This window comes from Acanthochromis polyacanthus, chromosome 15, assembly GCF_021347895.1.
Source record: "Acanthochromis polyacanthus isolate Apoly-LR-REF ecotype Palm Island chromosome 15, KAUST_Apoly_ChrSc, whole genome shotgun sequence".
Taxonomy (NCBI): Eukaryota; Metazoa; Chordata; class Actinopteri; family Pomacentridae; genus Acanthochromis; species Acanthochromis polyacanthus.
Window position 1 is genome coordinate 681,792 of NC_067127.1, and position 21,593 is coordinate 703,384.

At 36.1% G+C, this 21,593-nt stretch overlaps 1 protein-coding gene across 4 annotated transcripts in view; it reads right to left on the reverse strand.

Annotated features, from left to right (window-relative positions):
• Positions 1-998: 998 nt before the first annotated feature.
• The window catches only part of wdpcp (WD repeat containing planar cell polarity effector), an 81,049-nt gene continuing 60,454 nt past the window's right edge, over positions 999-21,593 (reverse strand). Inside the window, exons 14-16 of one of the 4 annotated variants that reach the window (XM_022189653.2) lie at positions 5,341-5,440; positions 2,057-2,147; positions 999-1,033 (exon numbers count right to left, since the gene is read on the reverse strand). In XM_022189653.2, coding sequence (XP_022045345.2) covers positions 2,066-2,147; positions 5,341-5,440 — 182 coding nt within the window. In that variant the 3' untranslated portion in view covers positions 999-1,033; positions 2,057-2,065. The remainder of the gene's footprint in view (positions 1,034-2,056; positions 2,148-5,340; positions 5,441-21,593) is intronic. The other 3 variants (XM_022189654.2, XM_051960307.1, XM_051960306.1) reach the window with 3 other exon arrangements.

Sequence of the window (21,593 nt, forward strand, 5' to 3'; positions counted from 1 at the left end):
ATAACACATTTAATGTCCTGAAGAGTCTCAGCTGTAATATTCTATAACTGTATGAAGTATGGCAGCATTTTGTTCTGCTCATGAATCTAAAAGCTTCATTTACTTCTGACTCCTCGTCACAGTTTGAGTTCAGTTTTTAATTTATTTACTGAATGTTACGTATGAGCTGAAAGTCAGATAAATCTAAGAATTAACGCTTTGACCTCCACTTTGCTTTTAAAAGCAGCATATTAGCATTTTTATGATAAATTTGTGGTCAGATGTAACTGAGATAATAAATGAGAATATACAACCAGGTTCCACTTTATTAGGTACATCTGAAACAATCAGTCTACGTTTATTTATGATGCCTGTAACATTTAGAACAGAATGCCTTTATTGTCACTATACACAAGTACAATGAGATTTAGAGCATCTCCATCAGCGCAAGATACATGTAATAAAAAGGATAAGTTAAAACAGTATAAAAGAATAAAAGTGCATGGTCAGTGTGATATTGCACATTAGAATAGTCCGTATTGCACAGTAAGACGGTTTTGAGGTGGTCCTGGGGGGTTTGGATTTATTTCAACTAAACAGTGATCAGGACTGTGTTATATTCTATTCGATGTTATTTATTTATAGTGTTTCTGATATTCTGCCTCTTTAATATTTGTATTAGGAAATATGTTAAGGTTTTAGCAAAAAGTGAACACTATCGAGTTTCTACAGGCTGGATTTATGGCAGAGCAGCATAAATAAAGTGGTTACATGGTGTAGTAAAACACAGCAATAAATTCTAATAACTGATAAATAGCATCCTGATATTGCTCATAAATCTATTACTGATGTTAAGCCTTTAGTAAGAGTTTATGGAGTGCTTGACATGCTAATACAAGCAACTTCAATAGTTTCCAGATAAAGACATTTTTGTTTAGTATGATTCAGTTTTTTCTCCTGTTCCCACGTTTGACCTGCAGTATTACAGCAGATGTTCTAGATGTTGGGTGAACTTACGTTTCTCTCCGTCTCTGTTCAGCTCCACGGCTTCCTGCTGAGCAAACAAGCGACAGAAGATGTTGGAGCTGTTAGTGTTTCCTGTAAGCAGCCGTGGCTCTTTAAACAAGTTCAACAACCAAACATTAGACACACATAATCGCACACGTCAGCCCTGCAGCTCCCAAACACACGGCTGAACGCCTGAACAGGTTACAACGCTCGCTCAGTAGGTCGGACACGTCGCCTGCTTCTGGGTTTTAACGAATGTAAACCGTTGTCACTCATGGCGAATCTCTCCGCTCTGAGCCCCGCGTTAATAAGGTTATGATTGACATTAAAACCCCGCCGTGCCTTATACAGATATTTAAAACGCTGATGCAAATTCCCTCAATAGCCTACAGTCCGGATTATCAAATGACAGCGATTTGGTGCCGAGACAATTGCTAATCACTGAAAAATGGATTATTAAAATGGAAGAGAGCAGGATGGAGGAGAGGAGGAAGAAGAAGTGATGTTTTCTTAATGGGTGTTTTTTCCTAAGACCAGTTAGTCATCTCAGACATCTGAGAGCAGAGCAACTCAGGCTACGTTTGGAGAATAAAACAGACCGAATGTCGCGGAGAATTGCTGCAGGGCTTAAAACGTGGCCTGAAACCGACATGCTGAACATTAGTAGCTGTGATTTATGATAATGGGCCGACTCTCTCCATCAGCTGCTAGAGCTGCTGTTAGCGGGAAGCTGGATGGGAATTAACGGCAGCATGGAGGAAATTAATTCCAGTCAGAAGATGAAACCACATGCAATTCTTTAGGTTTTCTAAGTGTAAAATGAAGATTTCTTTCAGTAATCAAACTCATCCTGAATATGCAATGAAAAAGAGTGAAACCAAAAGGAAAGATTATTTTCAACTCTTCTTTAAATAGTAAAAGGCAAATTCACAGGAAAGTTGATGTTCTGGAGGGTTAAAGCTGCAGACAGACCTGGGTGTTTCAGCTGTGATCAAAGCATCATCAGCAGTTATTAACCTCTCAGTTTACAGCTGCTTACCTGTAAACTTCTATTGTGATTCTTACACACCTGTTTGTCTCAGAGTCCTGAGGACTTTGGGCTGATGGTCACATGGATGGTCTCCATCTGTGGTCTCCTCTGATTGGTTCCTCCATCAGCACTGAAGGACAAACAGCAGAAATATCTGTCCTTTAGTTTAGAAATCACAAGTTAGGTCCATCCATTAAACACAGGTAGAACAGATTATTAATGAACCTGAACTTTAAGATCACCCCAGAATGAAACGCTGTCGGTCCTTCATGTGGAAACAAACCAGCTCTGATCCACCGAGGTTTGGACTCAACGAGATCTAAGAAGGAGCTCTGAGAGATCAACATCACCACCGTTTAAAAGTCTGGGATCACGTAGAAATGTCCTTATTTTAGAAAGAAAAGCAATTTTTTTCCAATGAAGATACCATTAAATGAATGATAAATCCAGTGTAGACATAGTTAATGTGGTAAATGACTATTCTATCTGTAAACAGCTGATTTTAATGGAATATCTCCATAGGGGTACAGAGAACATTCCAGCAACCATCACTCCTGTGTTCTAATGCTACATTGTGTTAGCTAATGGTGCTGAAAGGCTCATTGATGGTTAGAAAACCCTTGTGCAGTTATGCTAGAACATGGATAAAGTGGGAGTTTAATGGAAAACATGGAATAACAATCATATTGTAGTAAAAGGTTGACATGATTAGTCTTTAATCAGCCACTAAATCCTCAACAATCTCCATCATTGATCATAGATATAATTAGTCATAAACTGAACCATTTCTTTTTCTCTCATGTTTGTTGAACTCGTCATCTTTTTTACATTTCAGTTACACGTCAGCTCACAGTTTAGCCACACTTAGCTGCAGATAACACATTTTATATCAGTACGTTGATTTACTGGAAACTAGTGTTTCTGTTTGGGAATCCAGTATGGGGTTTGATAGACTGTCTTTCACCAAAGTGCTTCCTGTTGACAGATGTGGACATGGATCTAAAATAAACAGAAATGAATCTGTCAGCTGTTCCACGGCTGTCCAGCATCACATTAACTTGGCCTCCACTGAGGAGAACATCCTCCATCCTCCATCCTCCTCTCTGACGGAGGACCAAGTGCGAGGCAGCAGCCATCAAAGGGAACGTTGGGATGCTTCCCAGATTTCCGTCTCGTTCTCTCACTTCTCCGCAGCACAGAGTCGGATTTGGGGAATGCGGGGATCGGCGAGGAGCCCCCAAACTGCCATTGTGCTCCCTCCCCTCTCTTTCTCTGCTCTTTTGCTGGGTGAGCCAAACAGGAGAAACGGCGGCACTATAAGCCTCCCCTACTCCATCTCCGCTAAGCTGCGTTGGCTTCACAGAGAAACAATGAACTTCATCGGAGACCAGATTACAAAAGGGGAAGGGGGGTTCACATAAAACTGTTCTGAAAGGAGGGGAATGTGTGGTAGAAAGGCAGCAGCTTTGTCTCTTCCTCTCTGTGGCCATTTCTGTAGGGAGGTTTGGGGGATCTGCTTTCTTAGCCTCCCGTCAGCGGTGCAGGGGAAGACCTGGGGTAGGACGCCGGGCTGCCGGCTGCCAAATCGCCCTAACCCTCTTTAGCACTTTTCTTTTTTCTCCTCCTCTCGTCCTTTTACTGTTTTTAAAAAGAGCTTAGGACACAGCATCTCTCTCTCTCTGCGGACGCGGCTTGTTTAAATTGGCCGATAGGAGAGGATTTGGGGTGGATGGAGGGGCTTAGGGTGGAGGTGGGGAGAGTCATCAGTGTTACAGTCAAACAGCCATGAAAAGCCGACGAGGATGAAAAGAACAAGAGCGCCTTTTTATCTAATGCACACAAATCCCATATAAATACTCCAATATGTTACAAGGAATGCCCCTCCACCCCCATCCCATAATAATAGAGACGTGGATGGCTGTATCTGAGTGTGTGTCATTCATGTAGACGCTCGTATTAAACAATCGCTCTGAAACAGGGACTTTCTTCTGCACTCTGGAGGCGAGGAGGAGACGGACTCCGGGTTCGACTGAGGAAGCGTAAGAACCGGAACTGATGAGGCTCTGCCATTTGAAATGTCACAGGGAGGAGGCTTTAGGCTGCAGATGGGTCATTTGGCCACAGACGCTCTCATATAACTCATAAAAGGACAAAGCGAGTCGCAGTGGGAGAGGACATGTACGGTTAAAAGTAGCAGGCGGAGCTCAATATCGTGTTTTATAATTAAAGCGGCTAAAATCATCATTTTACAGTAATTGCATACCAAATGACCTTCTAACAGCTCTCAGAGGTACAGCTTTAGCCTCAGATGACAGATTTTTCACTAAAAAAGTCACTTTACCTGCTCAGCACCAAACCAAAGATAGAAACTAGGAAGGGAACTCTGAGAAGCTCATTTCAGTCAGTAGTTAGATTCTAAAAGCAGAGCTGCTGGAGAGACGGAATATGGAACTGACTCCAGATGATAAACACACGATAACGATGCTGCTGGACGTCTAAATAAGAAACTGTTTGAACAAAATAAAAGCAAAATGAGTTCACAACTTGTTCCAACTACTAAAGGAATAGAAAATAAGACTGAAACATCTATCCGTAATAATAAGATGGAACAGACTCAGTGACACTAAAACAAAGTTAAAGAAAGACACTACAGGAGAAAGCAGTAATAAATTCAGAAATCACTGTGAAACTTCTCCATTTGATAACTTACATTAAGAACAATTTCTTTTGTGCTTCAAGTTTTCTGATTACATTAAGAACAATTTCTTTTGTGCTTCAAGTTTTCTGAAATGTTCCGTTTAAATAAAGCCATCTATCTAAATCTGAACTAATTTGCATTCATTTACAGAAGGGAAAAATTCTGAATGTCCTTTTTTATGACTCTATAAATCAGAAAATACAGTCAACAGCCAGAAAAGAACTATTTTACCGAGTTTTTAGAAGTAAAATGTTCTTTAAATAAGGCTATGGTTCACATATAAACCAAGTTTTGTGTAAAAATCTTTAGAACAGGTGGAAATAAAACCTAGTCTGGTGCCGCTGAATTTGTGGCTCAGCATACGAGAACGAGGAACGTTTTATAGATAACCCTAACCCTATATAATGAAAATCTACAGACGCAAACAGAGGAAAATGCAGTAAATAAACACTAAATATGTATTTTAGATGTTTTCTTCCACTAGTTTAAAAGCAGACATCATGAAAACAGACCAGTATGTGATAAACTGCTTTGGTTTGTATGAGCTCTTCTCAAACACACACATGTACAGTTTAAACGCTCACATACGTGCACGCACATACGTGCACATGCACATGTGACTCACTGTGCTGAGGCTGGAGGGTCTGTTAATGTCTGGATCTTTTCTGCTCGTCGCTCACTGAAGCTGGAATCACATCCACTGTTTCTGCTCCTCAGAGGATCTTCTAAAAACACACAAAGGATCAAGATAAAAACTATCATATGTTCATGTGAACATGGCTTTTACCTCTAATAGTTCCTGAGATGTTGTGATTGAAACTCAGGCTTACTGAGGGCTGACGGAAATTTTACTGGTGAAAATATCTGAATAACTATTTGACATATCAAGCTGAAATTTCACAAATATCTCTCTAAATATCCATATTTTATGCCATAAAATTTCAGCTGAATAATCTGAGATGGAAGGATCCAAAAGGAACACATTTTAACTGAACCATGAAGCTAAAGTACCTACAGAATCTAAACTGTTGTGTACATCCCTAATCTGTGTCAGTGTTACTGTGTTTTCTTTTCTATTCCTGATTTTTTTAGTGAGGGACTTTAGCTATAAATTAAGCTTATTATGGTGGTATGGCTCAGTGGGTAGAGCGGCCGTCTTGTAACTGGAAGGTTGCTGGTTTGATCCTTGGCCTGTTGTGCTCATGTCGAGGTGTCCCTGAGCAAGACACCGAACCCCTAATTGCTCCTGGTGGGTCGTGGTTAGCGCCTTGCATGGCAGCTTCTACCATCAGTGTGTGAATGTGACGTATCATGTAAAGTGCTTTGGGTACCTTGCAGGTATAGTAAAGCGCTATATAAATACAGACCATTTACCATTATTATGGCTATTATGTTGCCTATAAAGTAGAAGTATGAGTAGTTTTAGGAGTATTAGTGGTTTGAAGGTGAATATTTCCATGTTTTTTCCCACTGAGCTGCTCTGGGTGTTCATTACTATATTTTCTGGCAGCACTGCAGGCATTTTCTCAGATTTCTGCCTGTAGAATCCATCTAAGCTCTATTAAAGGTTTGTGTGAACAGCTAAATGTACGTGAGCGTGGGTTTCTGCTCATTCGGACGTCACACATTGACCATCTTGATAGACGTTCGGTAAAGTTTCTGAATTGAGACGAGAACTCAGCAGCGATGGAAGGTTCAGGAACAAAGCAGCAAAAAGAGCCGAGAAGGAACAGAAACAAACGCTGCTTTCCTTCAACACACCGAAGCTAACAGGCTTTCACCAAAACAACCAAGAAAACAGAGCGAGGAGAGGCGGAGGAGACGTGGATCTCCAGATAAAGCTCCCATTGAAAGGCCCTGCAGTCACATCAGCCTTAGTGAGGGGGAGACACGACGATCAGGAAACCAACTTGGCTTCTCCTCTTGGCAAAACGCTACTCAAAAGAAAAGGAGATGGAGAGGAAGAGAAAGAGGCCTTCCTCGCACTTGTTCGCTACTCTGTCTCTTACAAAGCCTATCTACCCGAATCAGCACACTTGGTCAGCCAGACAGCCATAAGCCATTTCCAACGCCGCTATGAAAAAGACCATCTCTAAGCTGAGATGTGTGTTCTCTATTGTGTGTCTATGTGTGCGAACAGCGACAGCAGAATCTCTGTTCATCACGATTTACAATGGAAGCAATGAATATGAGAAAGAGTGAGCATAAAAACGACTCGATCTGATTCCAAGTCTGACATCCACCTTAAACAACCACTGGCTCTGGTATTGAGTCATTTCTTTAGAAAACAAGTGCAGAAATCAAACCAACAATAGCATGAGATGTGTTCTTCTGTTTCACTTTTAAATGCAGATCTGTTCTACATGTTTTTAGTGAAGGGAAACAAACCAGGGTGGCAACAGCAGAGATCTGTTGGCTGCTGCTCAGAAAACCACAGCCGTCCTACCTGTCAGCTAACTGAAGGTAGCTCCAGGTGTGAAACTGTTAGAAAGTAGCTGTTTAAACGGCTGGTAGATGAGAGAACGCTTTTAGCTGCTCGTATCTTGTAAATGAAACTACAAGTTTGGAGTAACGCCACTGACGTCTAGTTAAAGCAAGAGTTAATATTCTGGAAAAACGCTCATTTCTCTCATCAGGAGTTGGAAGAGAAGATGGGTGCATGTCTGTATGCATTAGCTTAGCATAAAGCATGCAAACATGATGACTGTCCAATAAAACCCACCTATAGTATGAGTAAATCTCTGTAATTAACATATATGCCATCTGCTTGTCTTCACAAAACCAAATGTTCAAATGTGTTTTTGCAGTTTGTGATTGCCGCTCTGGTGACCTTCTACTAACATCCACTGAGCAACACGTTTCCCCCTAATGCTTCATCAGAACTGCTGAATGGGTTAATCGGTGCTAAAGTATCAGAGTTCCATTAGAACCCAACTATGAAACTGGTTTCAAGTCAGTTTGATTTCATTAGAAAATTCCAGAGGATGCAGTTTAGGCCCTTCATGCTCCTGTGAACATAGATCGATGCAGACTTTAATTTATTTTAAGAGGTTTTTTTGGCCAGAAACGTGGGGAGAAAACATGCAGTAAATGGCCATGGGTCGGACTCAAACCAGTGGCAGCCGTGTCGGGACTACAGAACTTGTTTTATGGGTTGAGCTACAGAGTTGTCCAGACCGGTGCAGACTGACAGTGGCCTGCAGGCACACTTCTGTTCGGACTGAACAGTACAGGTCGGTCTGCTACATGAACACCATGAACTTTGTTGGATGTTTCTGAACGGCTGCCTGTTATTTTGTATTTTCTACAGGATCAGCAGAAGGTTACAGGTTATACTGCAGCAGCGTGTCAGCAGAATATTCCTGAGGTTTACCAAGCACAGTGGGTGGACATAGCACAGGATATCTGGAGAAACTAGGGCTTTTGATGGAATCTTGTACAAATCAAAGCTCTTTAACGACTCCTTCAGTTTAAAACTCTTCCAGTGATTAAAGCGTGGATGACTGAGAACCTCCTACGTTCTCCTGTAAAGCAGCATTTGTTCTAAGCAGGTCTGTCCGTGTATATTCTGCAATTGGATTTTCTGTTCTGAAACAGGTATGAAAAACAAAAAACGAGAGGTTACTTGATTTTCCTTTTAAAGTACAAAAGTTAAAATGGGAATACAAGGCGTTTTTCCTTTTCATGATCAAAAAGGGATATATGACATTATAAAAATGCTTTGATTTTCATTTTATATTTAGAATAACAAAAAATAAAATCGGTAAGAGACAGAAAGGAGAAAAGGTCTGTTTTTTCATTTTCTGAGACTGGAAGTGGTCATCAGCAGATGTGGAGCTGTGATTGGTCGACTGACTGATTTCAATCATTTTTACTCCAGATCTTTACTGGACTGATTTAAAAATTCAAATCCCTCCTTTCTAATTCTCTTCTGCACGTTCAAACCTGAAACACACAAGTATGTGATTGAAGGAACTTCTGCAGAGTCCTGGTTCCACAACATGATGACAGAATTATAGACAAACTAACAAAAGCTGCCTGAGAGTTTACACGTTTTTATCTTAGATTTCTTCAGTAATTTAATGAGAGTTATCAGCAAACATCAAGTTTTAAGTTGATGAACTTCACTGTCTAAAACATCCGGAATTGGAGCTCATATCTTTGGCAGCTGTAAAGTTTCTGCTCCTTCAAAGTTCACAAACACAATGAATGAATTCCTGAAACACTCTCAGTGCTAGAGAGCGTTTGATGCTGAAGCAGTGACCAGTTTTTCTGTTTCTTCTCTGGAGATGCACCGATCAGGGACGTCTGCAGCGACTGAGAAAGAGTCTTACCACATCCTGACACGAGGAAAAGACTTTATTGAAGACGACAACGAGGAAAACTATCAGACAGCAGACGGCAGCATTCAAGGTGAGCTCTGAACATCATCAGATGGAACAGGAATCAAATCATTTCAGTCTGTAGCTGCAGAATTCATAGATGAATCATCTGGCACTGGAGAGGAAGACCATCAAACATCCACGTCAGCTGATGGAGGTCCAAGACTCTCACCAAACAAGCAACCTACAGAGTGAAGACCTGGAACCTGATTGGACGGCCTCCTATTCAGCCACATGTGAACAAATGCCTCTAAGTTGATTTGTTTTCTAAAATAAATCTAGTTTGAGTCCTAACCTATGCCTGTGTGTTGCTTCTTTACACCGCTGTTACAGCTTAGGCTGTTAGATTGTTCCAGATAAGACGAGTACGAGATACTTCAGAGCCGTTCTACCATGAGCCTGACAGGAAGAACTCAACAGCTACTGAATGTTCCTGTGGTCCCCTCAAGGCTACAGGAGGAGTCCTACGAGGACGAGCCGTCCACCTGATGCTGGCCAGTCGTTGCAGTTTAAAGCCAACACCGACTACATGGATTTCTACTGGACCACACGGAGGCCTTCAAACCAGACCAACAAGTTCACCGACTCCCCGACTCGTGGGTCTGAGGATGACGCCGAGACTCGGCCCGGCCGGCCGCCTGTCTGTGGGTGTTTGAGTGCTGAGAGGTTTGTGGATGCATTTTATTTTTTATTTTACTTTATTAAAAAGGTTTGTGGATGCATGTGAAGGTATCTGTGTTCAAACAGCAGCTTTTGACTCAGAAATGTCGGTAAAAACCAAGAGCTCCTTGACATACTATTTTTACAGTGAAGGTTCTACTATAGAACCAGTCTCACATGTTCAGGTGTTCTTTGTGTGAAAACTCAGAGATTTCAGGGATCAGAAGGTGGTTTTCAACTTTCTTTGTGAACTTTCTGCTTCAACTTTAAACTAAATTTCCTTCACTAAGCCAGCCCTCTGGACTTCAGTAAGCTGTGTTCCTATTGGCTGTCCAGGTGGCTGCTACCATGAAAAACACTACAGAGCGGTTTTCTTTGAAAAAAATTATCATGAATTTTGTCCAAAAAAACGTCATAGTATAGTATGTCGAAAAAATGACATTTTTTAACATGTCGTAAAAACACACCATCTGTATAGCTCAACGGGTTAAGCAGGTGAACCACGTATAGGAGCTGGTCTCCAATGCAGAGGCCTGGGTTCGACTCCAGCTCGCGGCCTTTCGTCATACTATACTACGTTGAAAATAAATGGAATTTTTTCAACATGTCATAGAACATGCCACAAAATGAAGTAACGTAAAGTAGGCCGTGAAAAACATTATAGAGCAGTTTTCTTTGAAAAAGAAAATTATCATGAATTTTGTCCAAAAAAACGTCATAGTATAGTGTGTCGAAAAAAATGACATTTTTTCAACATGTCTTAAAAACATGCCATATGATGAAATAATGTAAAGCAGAACGTGAAAAACACCATAGAGCAGTTTCTTTGAAAAAGAAAATTATCATGAATTTTGTCCAAAAAAACGTCATAGTATACTATGTCGAAAAAATGACATTTTTTTAACATGTCGTAAAAACACACCATCTGGGTCCCTGTGTAGCTCATCGGGTTAAGCAGATGAACCACATATAGGAGCTGGTCTCCAATGCAGAGGCCTGGGTTTGATTCCAGCTCGCGGCCCTTTGTCATACTATACTTCATCGAAAAAAAACGGAATTTTTTCAACATGTCATAGAAACATGCCACATAATGAAGTAACGTAAAGTAGAATGTGAAAAACATTATAGAGCAGTTTTCTTTGAAAAAGAAAATTATCATGAATTTTGTCCAAAAAAACGTCATAGTATAGTATGTCGAAAAAAATGACATTTTTTCAACATGTCTTAAAAACATGCCATATGATGAAACAATGTAAAGTAGAACGTGAAAAACACCATGGAGCAGTTTTCTTTGAAAAAAAATTATCATGAATTTTGTCCAAAAAAGTCATACTATACTATGTCGAAAAAAAAGACATTTTTCAACATGTCATAAAAACATGCCATATGATGAAATAATGTAAAGTAGAATGTGAAAAACATTATAGAGCAGTTTTCTTTGAAAAAGAAAATTATCATGAATTTTGTCCAAAAAAAGTCATACTATACTATGTCGAAAAAAAAAGACATTTTTTCAACATGTCTTAAAACATGCCATATGATGAAATAATGTAAAGTAGAACGTGAAAAACACCATGGAGCAGTTTTCTTTGAAAAAAAATTATCATGAATTTTGTCCAAAAAAAGTCATACTATACTATGTCGAAAAAAAAAGACATTTTTTCAACATGTCATAAAAACATGCCATATGATGAAATAATGTAAAGTAGAACGTGAAAAACACCATAGAGCAGTTTTCTTTGAAAAAGAAAATTATCATGAATTTTGTCCAAAAAAACGTCATAGTATACTATGTCGAAAAAAATGACATTTTTTCAACATGTCGTAAAAACACACCATCTGGGTGCCTGTGTAGCTCAATGGGTTAAGCAGGTAAACCACATATAGGAGCTGGTCTCTGACACAGAGGCCTGAGTTCGATTCCAGCTCGCAGCCCTTTGTCATACTATACTACCTCGAAAAAAATGGAATTTTTTCAACATGTCATAGAAACATGCCACATAATGAAGTAACGTAAAGTAGGCCGTGAAAAACACCATAGAGCAGTTTTCTTTGAAAAAGAAATTGTCATGAATTTTGTCCAAAAAAACGTCATACTATACTATGTCAAAAAAAAAGACATTTTTTTTAACATTTCATAGAAACATGCCATATGATGAAATAATGTAAAGTAGAACGTGAAAACACTGCAGAGCAGTTTTCTTTGAAAAAAAATTATCATGAATTTTACCCAAAAAAACGTCATAGTATAGTATGTCGAAAAAATGACATTTTTTTAACATGTCGTAAAAACACACCATCTGTGTAGCTCAACGGGTTAAGCAGGTGAACCACGTATAGGAGCTGGTGTCCAATGCAGAAGCCTGGGTTCGACTCCAGCTCGCGACCCTTTGTCATACTATACTTCGTTGAAAAAAACGGAATTTTTTCAACATGTCATAGAAACATGCCACATAATGAAGTAACGTAAAGTAGGCCGTGAAAAACATTATAGAGCAGTTTTCTTTGAAAAGAAAATTATCATGAATTTTGTCCAAAAACGTCATAGTATACTATGTCGAAAAAAAATGACACTTTTTCAACATGTCATAAAAACATGCCATATGATGAAATAATGTAAAGTAGAACGTGAAAAAACACTATAGAGCAGTTTTCTTTGAAAAAGAAAATTATCATGAATTTTGTCCAAAAAACGTCATAGTATAGTATGTCGAAAAAACGACATTTTTTAACATGTCGTAAAAACACACCATCTGGGTCCCTGTGTAGCTCAACGGGTTAAGCAGGTGAACCACGTATAGGAGCTGGTGTCCAATGCAGAGGCCTGGGTTCGATTCCAGCTCGCGGCCCTTTGTCATACTATACTTCGTCAAAAAAAAACGGAATTTCTTCAACATGTCATAGAAACATGCCACATAATGAAGTAACGTAAAGTAGGCTGTGAAAAACATTATAGAGCAGTTTTCTTTGAAAAAGAAAATTATCATGAATTTTGTCCAAAAAAACGTCATAGTATACTATGTCGAAAAAAATGAAATTTTTTCAACATGTCATAAAAACATGCCATATGATGAAATAATGTAAAGTAGAACGTGAAAAACACCATGGAGCAGTTTTCTTTGAAAAAAAATTATCATGAATTTTGTCCAAAAAAACGTCATAGTATAGTATGTCGAAAAAATGACATTTTTTAACATGTCGTAAAAACACACCATCTGTATAGCTCAACGGGTTAAGCAGGTGAACCACGTATAGGAGCTGGTCTCCAATGCAGAGGCCTGGGTTCGATTCCAGCTCGCGGCCCTTCGTCATACTATACTACGTTGAAATAAATGGAATTTTTTCAACATGTCATAGAAACATGCCACAAAATGAAGTAATGTAAAGTCGGCCGTGAAAAACATTATAGAGCAGTTTTCTTTGAAAAAGAAAATTATCATGAATTTTGTCCAAAAAAACGTCATAGTATACTATGTCGAAAAAATGACATTTTTTTAACATGTCGTAAAAACACACCATCTGGGTCCCTGTGTAGCTCAACGGGTTAAGCAGGTGAACCACGTATAGGAGCTGGTCTCCAATGCAGAGGCCTGGGTTCGATTCCAGCTCGCGGCCCTTTGTCATACTATACTTCATCGAAAAAAACGGAATTTCTTCAACATGTCATAGAAACATGCCACATAATGAAGTAACGTAAAGTAGGCTGTGAAAAACATTATAGAGCAGTTTTCTTTGAAAAAGAAAATTATCATGAATTTTGTCCAAAAAAACGTCATAGTATACTATGTCGAAAAAAATGACATTTTTTCAACATGTCTTAAAAACATGCCATATGATGAAATAATGTAAAGTAGAACGTGAAAAACACCATGGAGCAGTTTTCTTTGAAAAAAATTATCATGAATTTTGTCCAAAAAAAGTCATACTATACTATGTCGAAAAAAAAAGACATTTTTTCAACATGTCATAAAAACATGCCATATGATGAAATAATGTAAAGTAGAATGTGAAAAACATTATAGAGCAGTTTTCTTTGAAAAAGAAAATTATCATGAATTTTGTCCAAAAAACGTCATACTATACTATGTCGAAAAAAAAGACATTTTTTCAACATGTCATAAAAACATGCCATATGATGAAATAATGTAAAGTAGAATGTGAAAAACATTATAGAGCAGTTTTCTTTGAAAAAGAAAATTATCATGAATTTTGTCCAAAAAACGTCATAGTATACTATGTCGAAAAAAATGACATTTTTTCAACATGTCTTAAAAACATGCCATATGATGAAATAATGTAAAGTAGAACGTGAAAAACACCATAGAGCAGTTTTCTTTGAAAAAGAAAATTATCATGAATTTTGTCCAAAAAAACGTCATAGTATACTATGTCGAAAAAATGACATTTTTTCAACATGTCTTAAAAACATGCCATATGATGAAATAATGTAAAGTAGAACGTGAAAAACACCATGGAGCAGTTTTCTTTGAAAAAAAATTATCATGAATTTTGTCCAAAAAACGTCATAGTATACTATGTCGAAAAAAAGACATTTTTTAAACATGTCATAAAAACATGCCATATGATGAAATAATGTAAAGTAGAATGTGAAAAACATTATAGAGCAGTTTTCTTTGAAAAAGAAAATTATCATGAATTTTGTCCAAAAAAACGTCATAGTATAGTGTGTCGAAAAAATGACATTTTTTCAACATGTCTTAAAAACATGCCATATGATGAAATAATGTAAAGTAGAACGTGAAAACACCATAGAGCAGTTTTCTTTGAAAAGAAAATTATCATGACTTTTGTCCAAAAAAACGTCATAGTATACTATGTCGAAAAAATGACATTTTTTTAACATGTCGTAAAAACACACCATCTGGGTACCTGTGTAGCTCAACGGGTTAAGCAGGTGAACCACGTATAGGAGCTGGTCTCCAATGCAGAGGCCTTGGTTCGATTCCAGCTCGCGGCCCTTTGTCATACTATACTTCATCGAAAAAAAACGGAATTTCTTCAACATGTCATAGAAACATGCCACATAATGAAGTAACGTAAAGTAGGCTGTGAAAAACATTATAGAGCAGTTTTCTTTGAAAAAGAAAATTATCATGAATTTTGTCCAAAAAAACGTCATAGTATACTATGTCGAAAAAAATGACATTTTTTCAACATGTCTTAAAAACATGCCATATGATGAAATAATGTAAAGTAGAACGTGAAAAACACCATGGAGCAGTTTTCTTTGAAAAAAAATTATCATGAATTTTGTCCAAAAAAAGTCATACTATACTATGTCGAAAAAAAAGACATTTTTTCAACATGTCATAAAAACATGCCATATGATGAAATAATGTAAAGTAGAATGTGAAAAACATTATAGAGCAGTTTTCTTTGAAAAAGAAAATTATCATGAATTTTTTCCAAAAAAACGTCATAGTATACTATGTCGAAAAAAATGACATTTTTTCAACATGTCTTAAAAACATGCCATATGATGAAATAATGTAAAGTAGAACGTGAAAAACACCATGGAGCAGTTTTCTTTGAAAAAAAATTATCATGAATTTTGTCCAAAAAAAGTCATACTATACTATGTCGAAAAAAAGACATTTTTTCAACATGTCATAAAAACATGCCATATGATGAAATAATGTAAAGTAGAATGTGAAAAACATTATAGAGCAGTTTTCTTTGAAAAAGAAAATTATCATGAATTTTGTCCAAAAAAACGTCATAGTATAGTGTGTCGAAAAAAATGACATTTTTTCAACATGTCATATAAACATGCCATATGATGAAATAATGTAAAGTAGAACGTGAAAAACACCATAGAGCAGTTTTCTTTGAAAGAGAAAATTATCATGAATTTTGTCCAAAAAAACGTCATAGTATAGTATGTCGAAAAAATGACATTTTTTTAACATGTCGTAAAAACACACCATCTGGGTCCCTGTGTAGCTCAACGGGTTAAGCAGATGAACCACGTATAGGAGCTGGTCTCCAATGCAGAGGCCTGGGTTCGATTCCAGCTCGCGGCCCTTTGTCATACTATACTTCATCGAAAAAAAACGGAATTTTTTCAACATGTCATAGAAACATGCCACATAATGAAGTAACGTAAAGTAGGCTGTGAAAAACATTATAGAGCAGTTTTCTTTGAAAAAGAAAATTATCATGAATTTTGTCCAAAAAAACGTCATAGTATACTATGTCGAAAAAAATGACATTTTTTCAACATGTCTTAAAAACATGCCATATGATGAAATAATGTAAAGTAGAACGTGAAAAACACCATGGAGCAGTTTTCTTTGAAAAAAAATTATCATGAATTTTGTCCAAAAAAAGTCATACTATACTATGTCGAAAAAAAAGACATTTTTTCAACATGTCATAAAAACATGCCATATGATGAAATAATGTAAAGTAGAACGTGAAAAACACCATGGAGCAGTTTTCTTTGAAAAAAAATTATCATGAATTTTGTCCAAAAAAAGTCATACTATACTATGTCGAAAAAAAAAGACATTTTTTCAACATGTCATAAAAACATGCCATATGATGAAATAATGTAAAGTAGAATGTGAAAAACATTATAGAGCAGTTTTCTTTGAAAAAGAAAATTGTCATGAATTTTGTCCAAAAAAACGTCATAGTATACTATGTCGAAAAAAATGACATTTTTTCAACATGTCTTAAAAACATGCCATATGATGAAATAATGTAAAGTAGAACGTGAAAAACACCATAGAGCAGTTTTCTTTGAAAAAGAAAATTATCATGAATTTTGTCCAAAAAAACGTCATAGTATACTATGTCGAAAAAATGACATTTTTTTAACATGTCGTAAAAACACACCATCTGGGTCCCTGTGTAGCTCAACGGGTTAAGCAGGTGAACCACGTATAGGAGCTGGTCTCCAATGCAGAGGCCTGGGTTCGATTCCAGCTCGCGGCCCTTTGTCATACTATACTTCATCGAAAAAAAAACGGAATTTTTTCAACATGTCATAGAAACATGCCACATAATGAAGTCACGTAAAGTAGGCTGTGAAAAACATTATAGAGCAGTTTTCTTTGAAAAAGAAAATTATCATGAATTTTGTCCAAAAAAACGTCATAGTATACTATGTCGAAAAAAATGACATTTTTTCAACATGTCTTAAAAACATGCCATATGATGAAATAATGTAAAGTAGAACGTGAAAAACACCATGGAGCAGTTTTCTTTGAAAAAAAATTATCATGAATTTTGTCCAAAAAAAGTCATACTATACTATGTCGAAAAAAAAGACATTTTTTCAACATGTCATAAAAACATGCCATATGATGAAATAATGTAAAGTAGAATGTGAAAAACATTATAGAGCAGTTTTCTTTGAAAAAGAAAATTATCATGAATTTTGTCCAAAAAAACGTCATAGTATAGTATGTCGAAAAAATGACATTTTTTTAACATGTCGTAAAAACACACCATCTGGGTCCCTGTGTAGCTCAACGGGTTAAGCAGATGAACCACGTATAGGAGCTGGTCTCCAATGCAGAGGCCTGGGTTCGATTCCAGCTCGCGGCCCTTTGTCATACTATACTTCATCGAAAAAAAACGGAATTTTTTCAACATGTCATAGAAACATGCCACATAATGAAGTAACGTAAAGTAGGCTGTGAAAAACATTATAGAGCAGTTTTCTTTGAAAAAGAAAATTATCATGAATTTTGTCCAAAAAAACGTCATAGTATACTATGTCGAAAAAAATGACATTTTTTCAACATGTCTTAAAAACATGCCATATGATGAAATAATGTAAAGTAGAACGTGAAAAACACCATGGAGCAGTTTTCTTTGAAAAAAATTATCATGAATTTTGTCCAAAAAAAGTCATACTATACTATGTCGAAAAAAAAGACATTTTTTCAACATGTCATAAAAACATGCCATATGATGAAATAATGTAAAGTAGAATGTGAAAAACATTATAGAGCAGTTTTCTTTGAAAAAGAAAATTATCATGAATTTTGTCCAAAAAAACGTCATACTATACTATGTCGAAAAAAAAAGACATTTTTTCAACATGTCATAAAAACATGCCATATGATGAAATAATGTAAAGTAGAATGTGAAAAACATTATAGAGCAGTTTTCTTTGAAAAAGAAAATTATCATGAATTTTGTCCAAAAAACGTCATAGTATACTATGTCGAAAAAAATGACATTTTTTCAACATGTCTTAAAAACATGCCATATGATGAAATAATGTAAAGTAGAACGTGAAAAACACCATGGAGCAGTTTTCTTTGAAAAAAAATTATCATGAATTTTGTCCAAAAAAAGTCATACTATACTATGTCGAAAAAAAAAGACATTTTTTCAACATGTCATAGAAACATGCCACATAATGAAGTAACGTAAAGTAGGCCGTGAAAAACACCATAGAGCAGTTTTCTTTGAAAAAGAAATTGTCATGAATTTTGTCCAAAAAAACGTCATACTATACTATGTCAAAAAAAAAGACATTTTTTTAACATTTCATAGAAACATGCCATATGATGAAATAATGTAAAGTAGAACGTGAAAAACACTGCAGAGCAGTTTTCTTTGAAAAAAAATTATCATGAATTTTACCCAAAAAAACGTCATAGTATAGTATGTCGACAAAATGCCATTTTTTTAACATGTCGTAAAAACACACCATCTGTGTAGCTCAACGGGTTAAGCAGGTGAACCACGTATAGGAGCTGGTGTCCAATGCAGAAGCCTGGGTTCGACTCCAGCTCGCGACCCTTTGTCATACTATACTTCGTTGAAAAAAAACGGAATTTTTTCAACATGTCATAGAAACATGCCACATAATGAAGTAACGTAAAGTAGGCCGTGAAAAACATTATAGAGCAGTTTTCTTTGAAAAAGAAAATTATCATGAATTTTGTCCAAAAAAACGTCATAGTATACTATGTCGAAAAAAAATGACACTTTTTCAACATGTCATAAAAACATGCCATATGATGAAATAATGTAAAGTAGAACGTGAAAAACACTGCAGAGCAGTTTTCTTTGAAAAAAATTATCATGAATTTTACCCAAAAAAACGTCATAGTATAGTATGTCGACAAAATGCCATTTTTTTAACATGTCGTAAAAACACACCATCTGTGTAGCTCAACGGGTTAAGCAGGTGAACCACGTATAGGAGCTGGTGTCCAATGCAGAAGCCTGGGTTCGACTCCAGCTCGCGACCCTTTGTCATACTATACTTCGTTGAAAAAAAACGGAATTTTTTCAACATGTCATAGAAACATGCCACATAATGAAGTAACGTAAAGTAGGCCGTGAAAAACATTATAGAGCAGTTTTCTTTGAAAAAGAAAATTATCATGAATTTTGTCCAAAAAACGTCATAGTATACTATGTCGAAAAAAAATGACACTTTTTCAACATGTCATAAAAACATGCCATATGATGAAATAATGTAAAGTAGAACGTGAAAAACACTGCAGAGTAGTTTTCTTTGAAAAAGAAAATTATCATGAATTTTGTCCAAAAAAACGTCATAGTATAGTATGTCGAAAAAACGACATTTTTTTAACATGTCGTAAAAACACACCATCTGGGTCCCTGTGTAGCTCAACGGGTTAAGCAGGTGAACCACGTATAGGAGCTGGTGTCCAATGCAGAGGCCTGGGTTCGATTCCAGCTCGCGGCCCTTTGTCATACTATACTTCGTCAAAAAAAACGGAATTTCTTCAACATGTCATAGAAACATGCCACATAATGAAGTAACGTAAAGTAGGCTGTGAAAAACATTATAGAGCAGTTTTCTTTGAAAAAGAAAATTATCATGAATTTTGTCCAAAAAAACGTCATAGTATACTATGTCGAAAAAAATGACATTTTTTCAACATGTCATAAAAACATGCCATATGATGAAATAATGTAAAGTAGAACGTGAAAAACACCATGGAGCAGTTTTCTTTGAAAAAAAATTATCATGAATTTTGTCCAAAAAAACGTCATAGTATAGTATGTCGAAAAAATGACATTTTTTTAACATGTCGTAAAAACACACCATCTGTATAGCTCAACGGGTTAAGCAGGTGAACCACGTATAGGAGCTGGTCTCCAATGCAGAGGCCTGGGTTCGATTCCAGCTCGCGGCCCTTTGTCATACTATACTTCATCGAAAAAAAACGGAATTTTTTCAACATGTCATAGAAACATGCCACATAATGAAGTAACGTAAAGTAGGCTGTGAAAAACATTATAGAGCAGTTTTCTTTGAAAAAGAAAATTATCATGAATTTTGTCCAAAAAAACGTCATAGTATACTATGTCGAAAAAAATGACATTTTTTCAACATGTCTTAAAAACATGCCATATGATGAAATAATGTAAAGTAGAACGTGAAAAACACCATGGAGCAGTTTTCTTTGAAAAAAAATTATCATGAATTTTGTCCAAAAAAAGTCATACTATACTATGTCGAAAAAAAAGACATTTTTTCAACATGTCATAAAAACATGCCATATGATGAAATAATGTAAAGTAGAACGTGAAAAACACCATGGAGCAGTTTTCTTTGAAAAAAAATTATCATGAATTTTGTCCAAAAAAAGTCATACTATACTATGTCGAAAAAAAAAGACATTTTTTCAACATGTCATAAAAACATGCCATATGATGAAATAATGTAAAGTAGAATGTGAAAAACATTATAGAGCAGTTTTCTTTGAAAAAGAAAATTATCATGAATTTTGTCCAAAAAAACGTCATACTATACTATGTCGAAAAAAAATGACATTTTTTCAACATGTCATAAAAACATGCCATATGATGAAATAATGTAAAGTAGAACGTGAAAAACATTATAGAGCAGTTTTCTTTGAAAAAGAAAATTATCATGAATTTTGTCCAAAAAAACGTCATAGTATACTATGTCGAAAAAAATGACATTTTTTCAACATGTCATAAAAACATGCCATATGATGAAATAATGTAAAGTAGAACGTGAAAAACATTATAGAGCAGTTTTCTTTGAAAAAGAAAATTATCATGAATTTTGTCCAAAAAAACGTCATAGTATACTATGTCGAAAAAAATGACATTTTTTCAACATGTCTTAAAAACATGCCATATGATGAAATAATGTAAAGTAGAACGTGAAAAACACCATAGAGCAGTTTTCTTTGAAAAAGAAAATTATCATGAATTTTGTCCAAAAAAACGTCATAGTATACTATGTCGAAAAAAATGACATTTTTTCAACATGTCTTAAAAACATGCCATATGATGAAATAATGTAAAGTAGAACGTGAAAAACACCATGGAGCAGTTTTCTTTGAAAAAAAATTATCATGAATTTTGTCCAAAAAAACGTCATAGTATACTATGTCGACAAAAAAGACATTTTTTCAACATGTCATAAAAACATGCCATATGATGAAATAATGTAAAGTAGAATGTGAAAAACATTATAGAGCAGTTTTCTTTGAAAAAGAAAATTATCATGAATTTTGTCCAAAAAAACGTCATAGTATAGTGTGTCGAAAAAAATGACATTTTTTCAACATGTCTTAAAAACATGCCATATGATGAAATAATGTAAAGTAGAACGTGAAAAACACCATAGAGCAGTTTTCTTTGAAAAAGAAAATTATCATGAATTTTGTCCAAAAAAACGTCATAGTATACTATGTCGAAAAAATGACATTTTTTTAACATGTCGTAAAAACACACCATCTGGGTACCTGTGTAGCTCAACGGGTTAAGCAGGTGAACCACGTATAGGAGCTGGTCTCCAATGCAGAGGCCTGGGTTCGATTCCAGCTCGCGGGCCTTT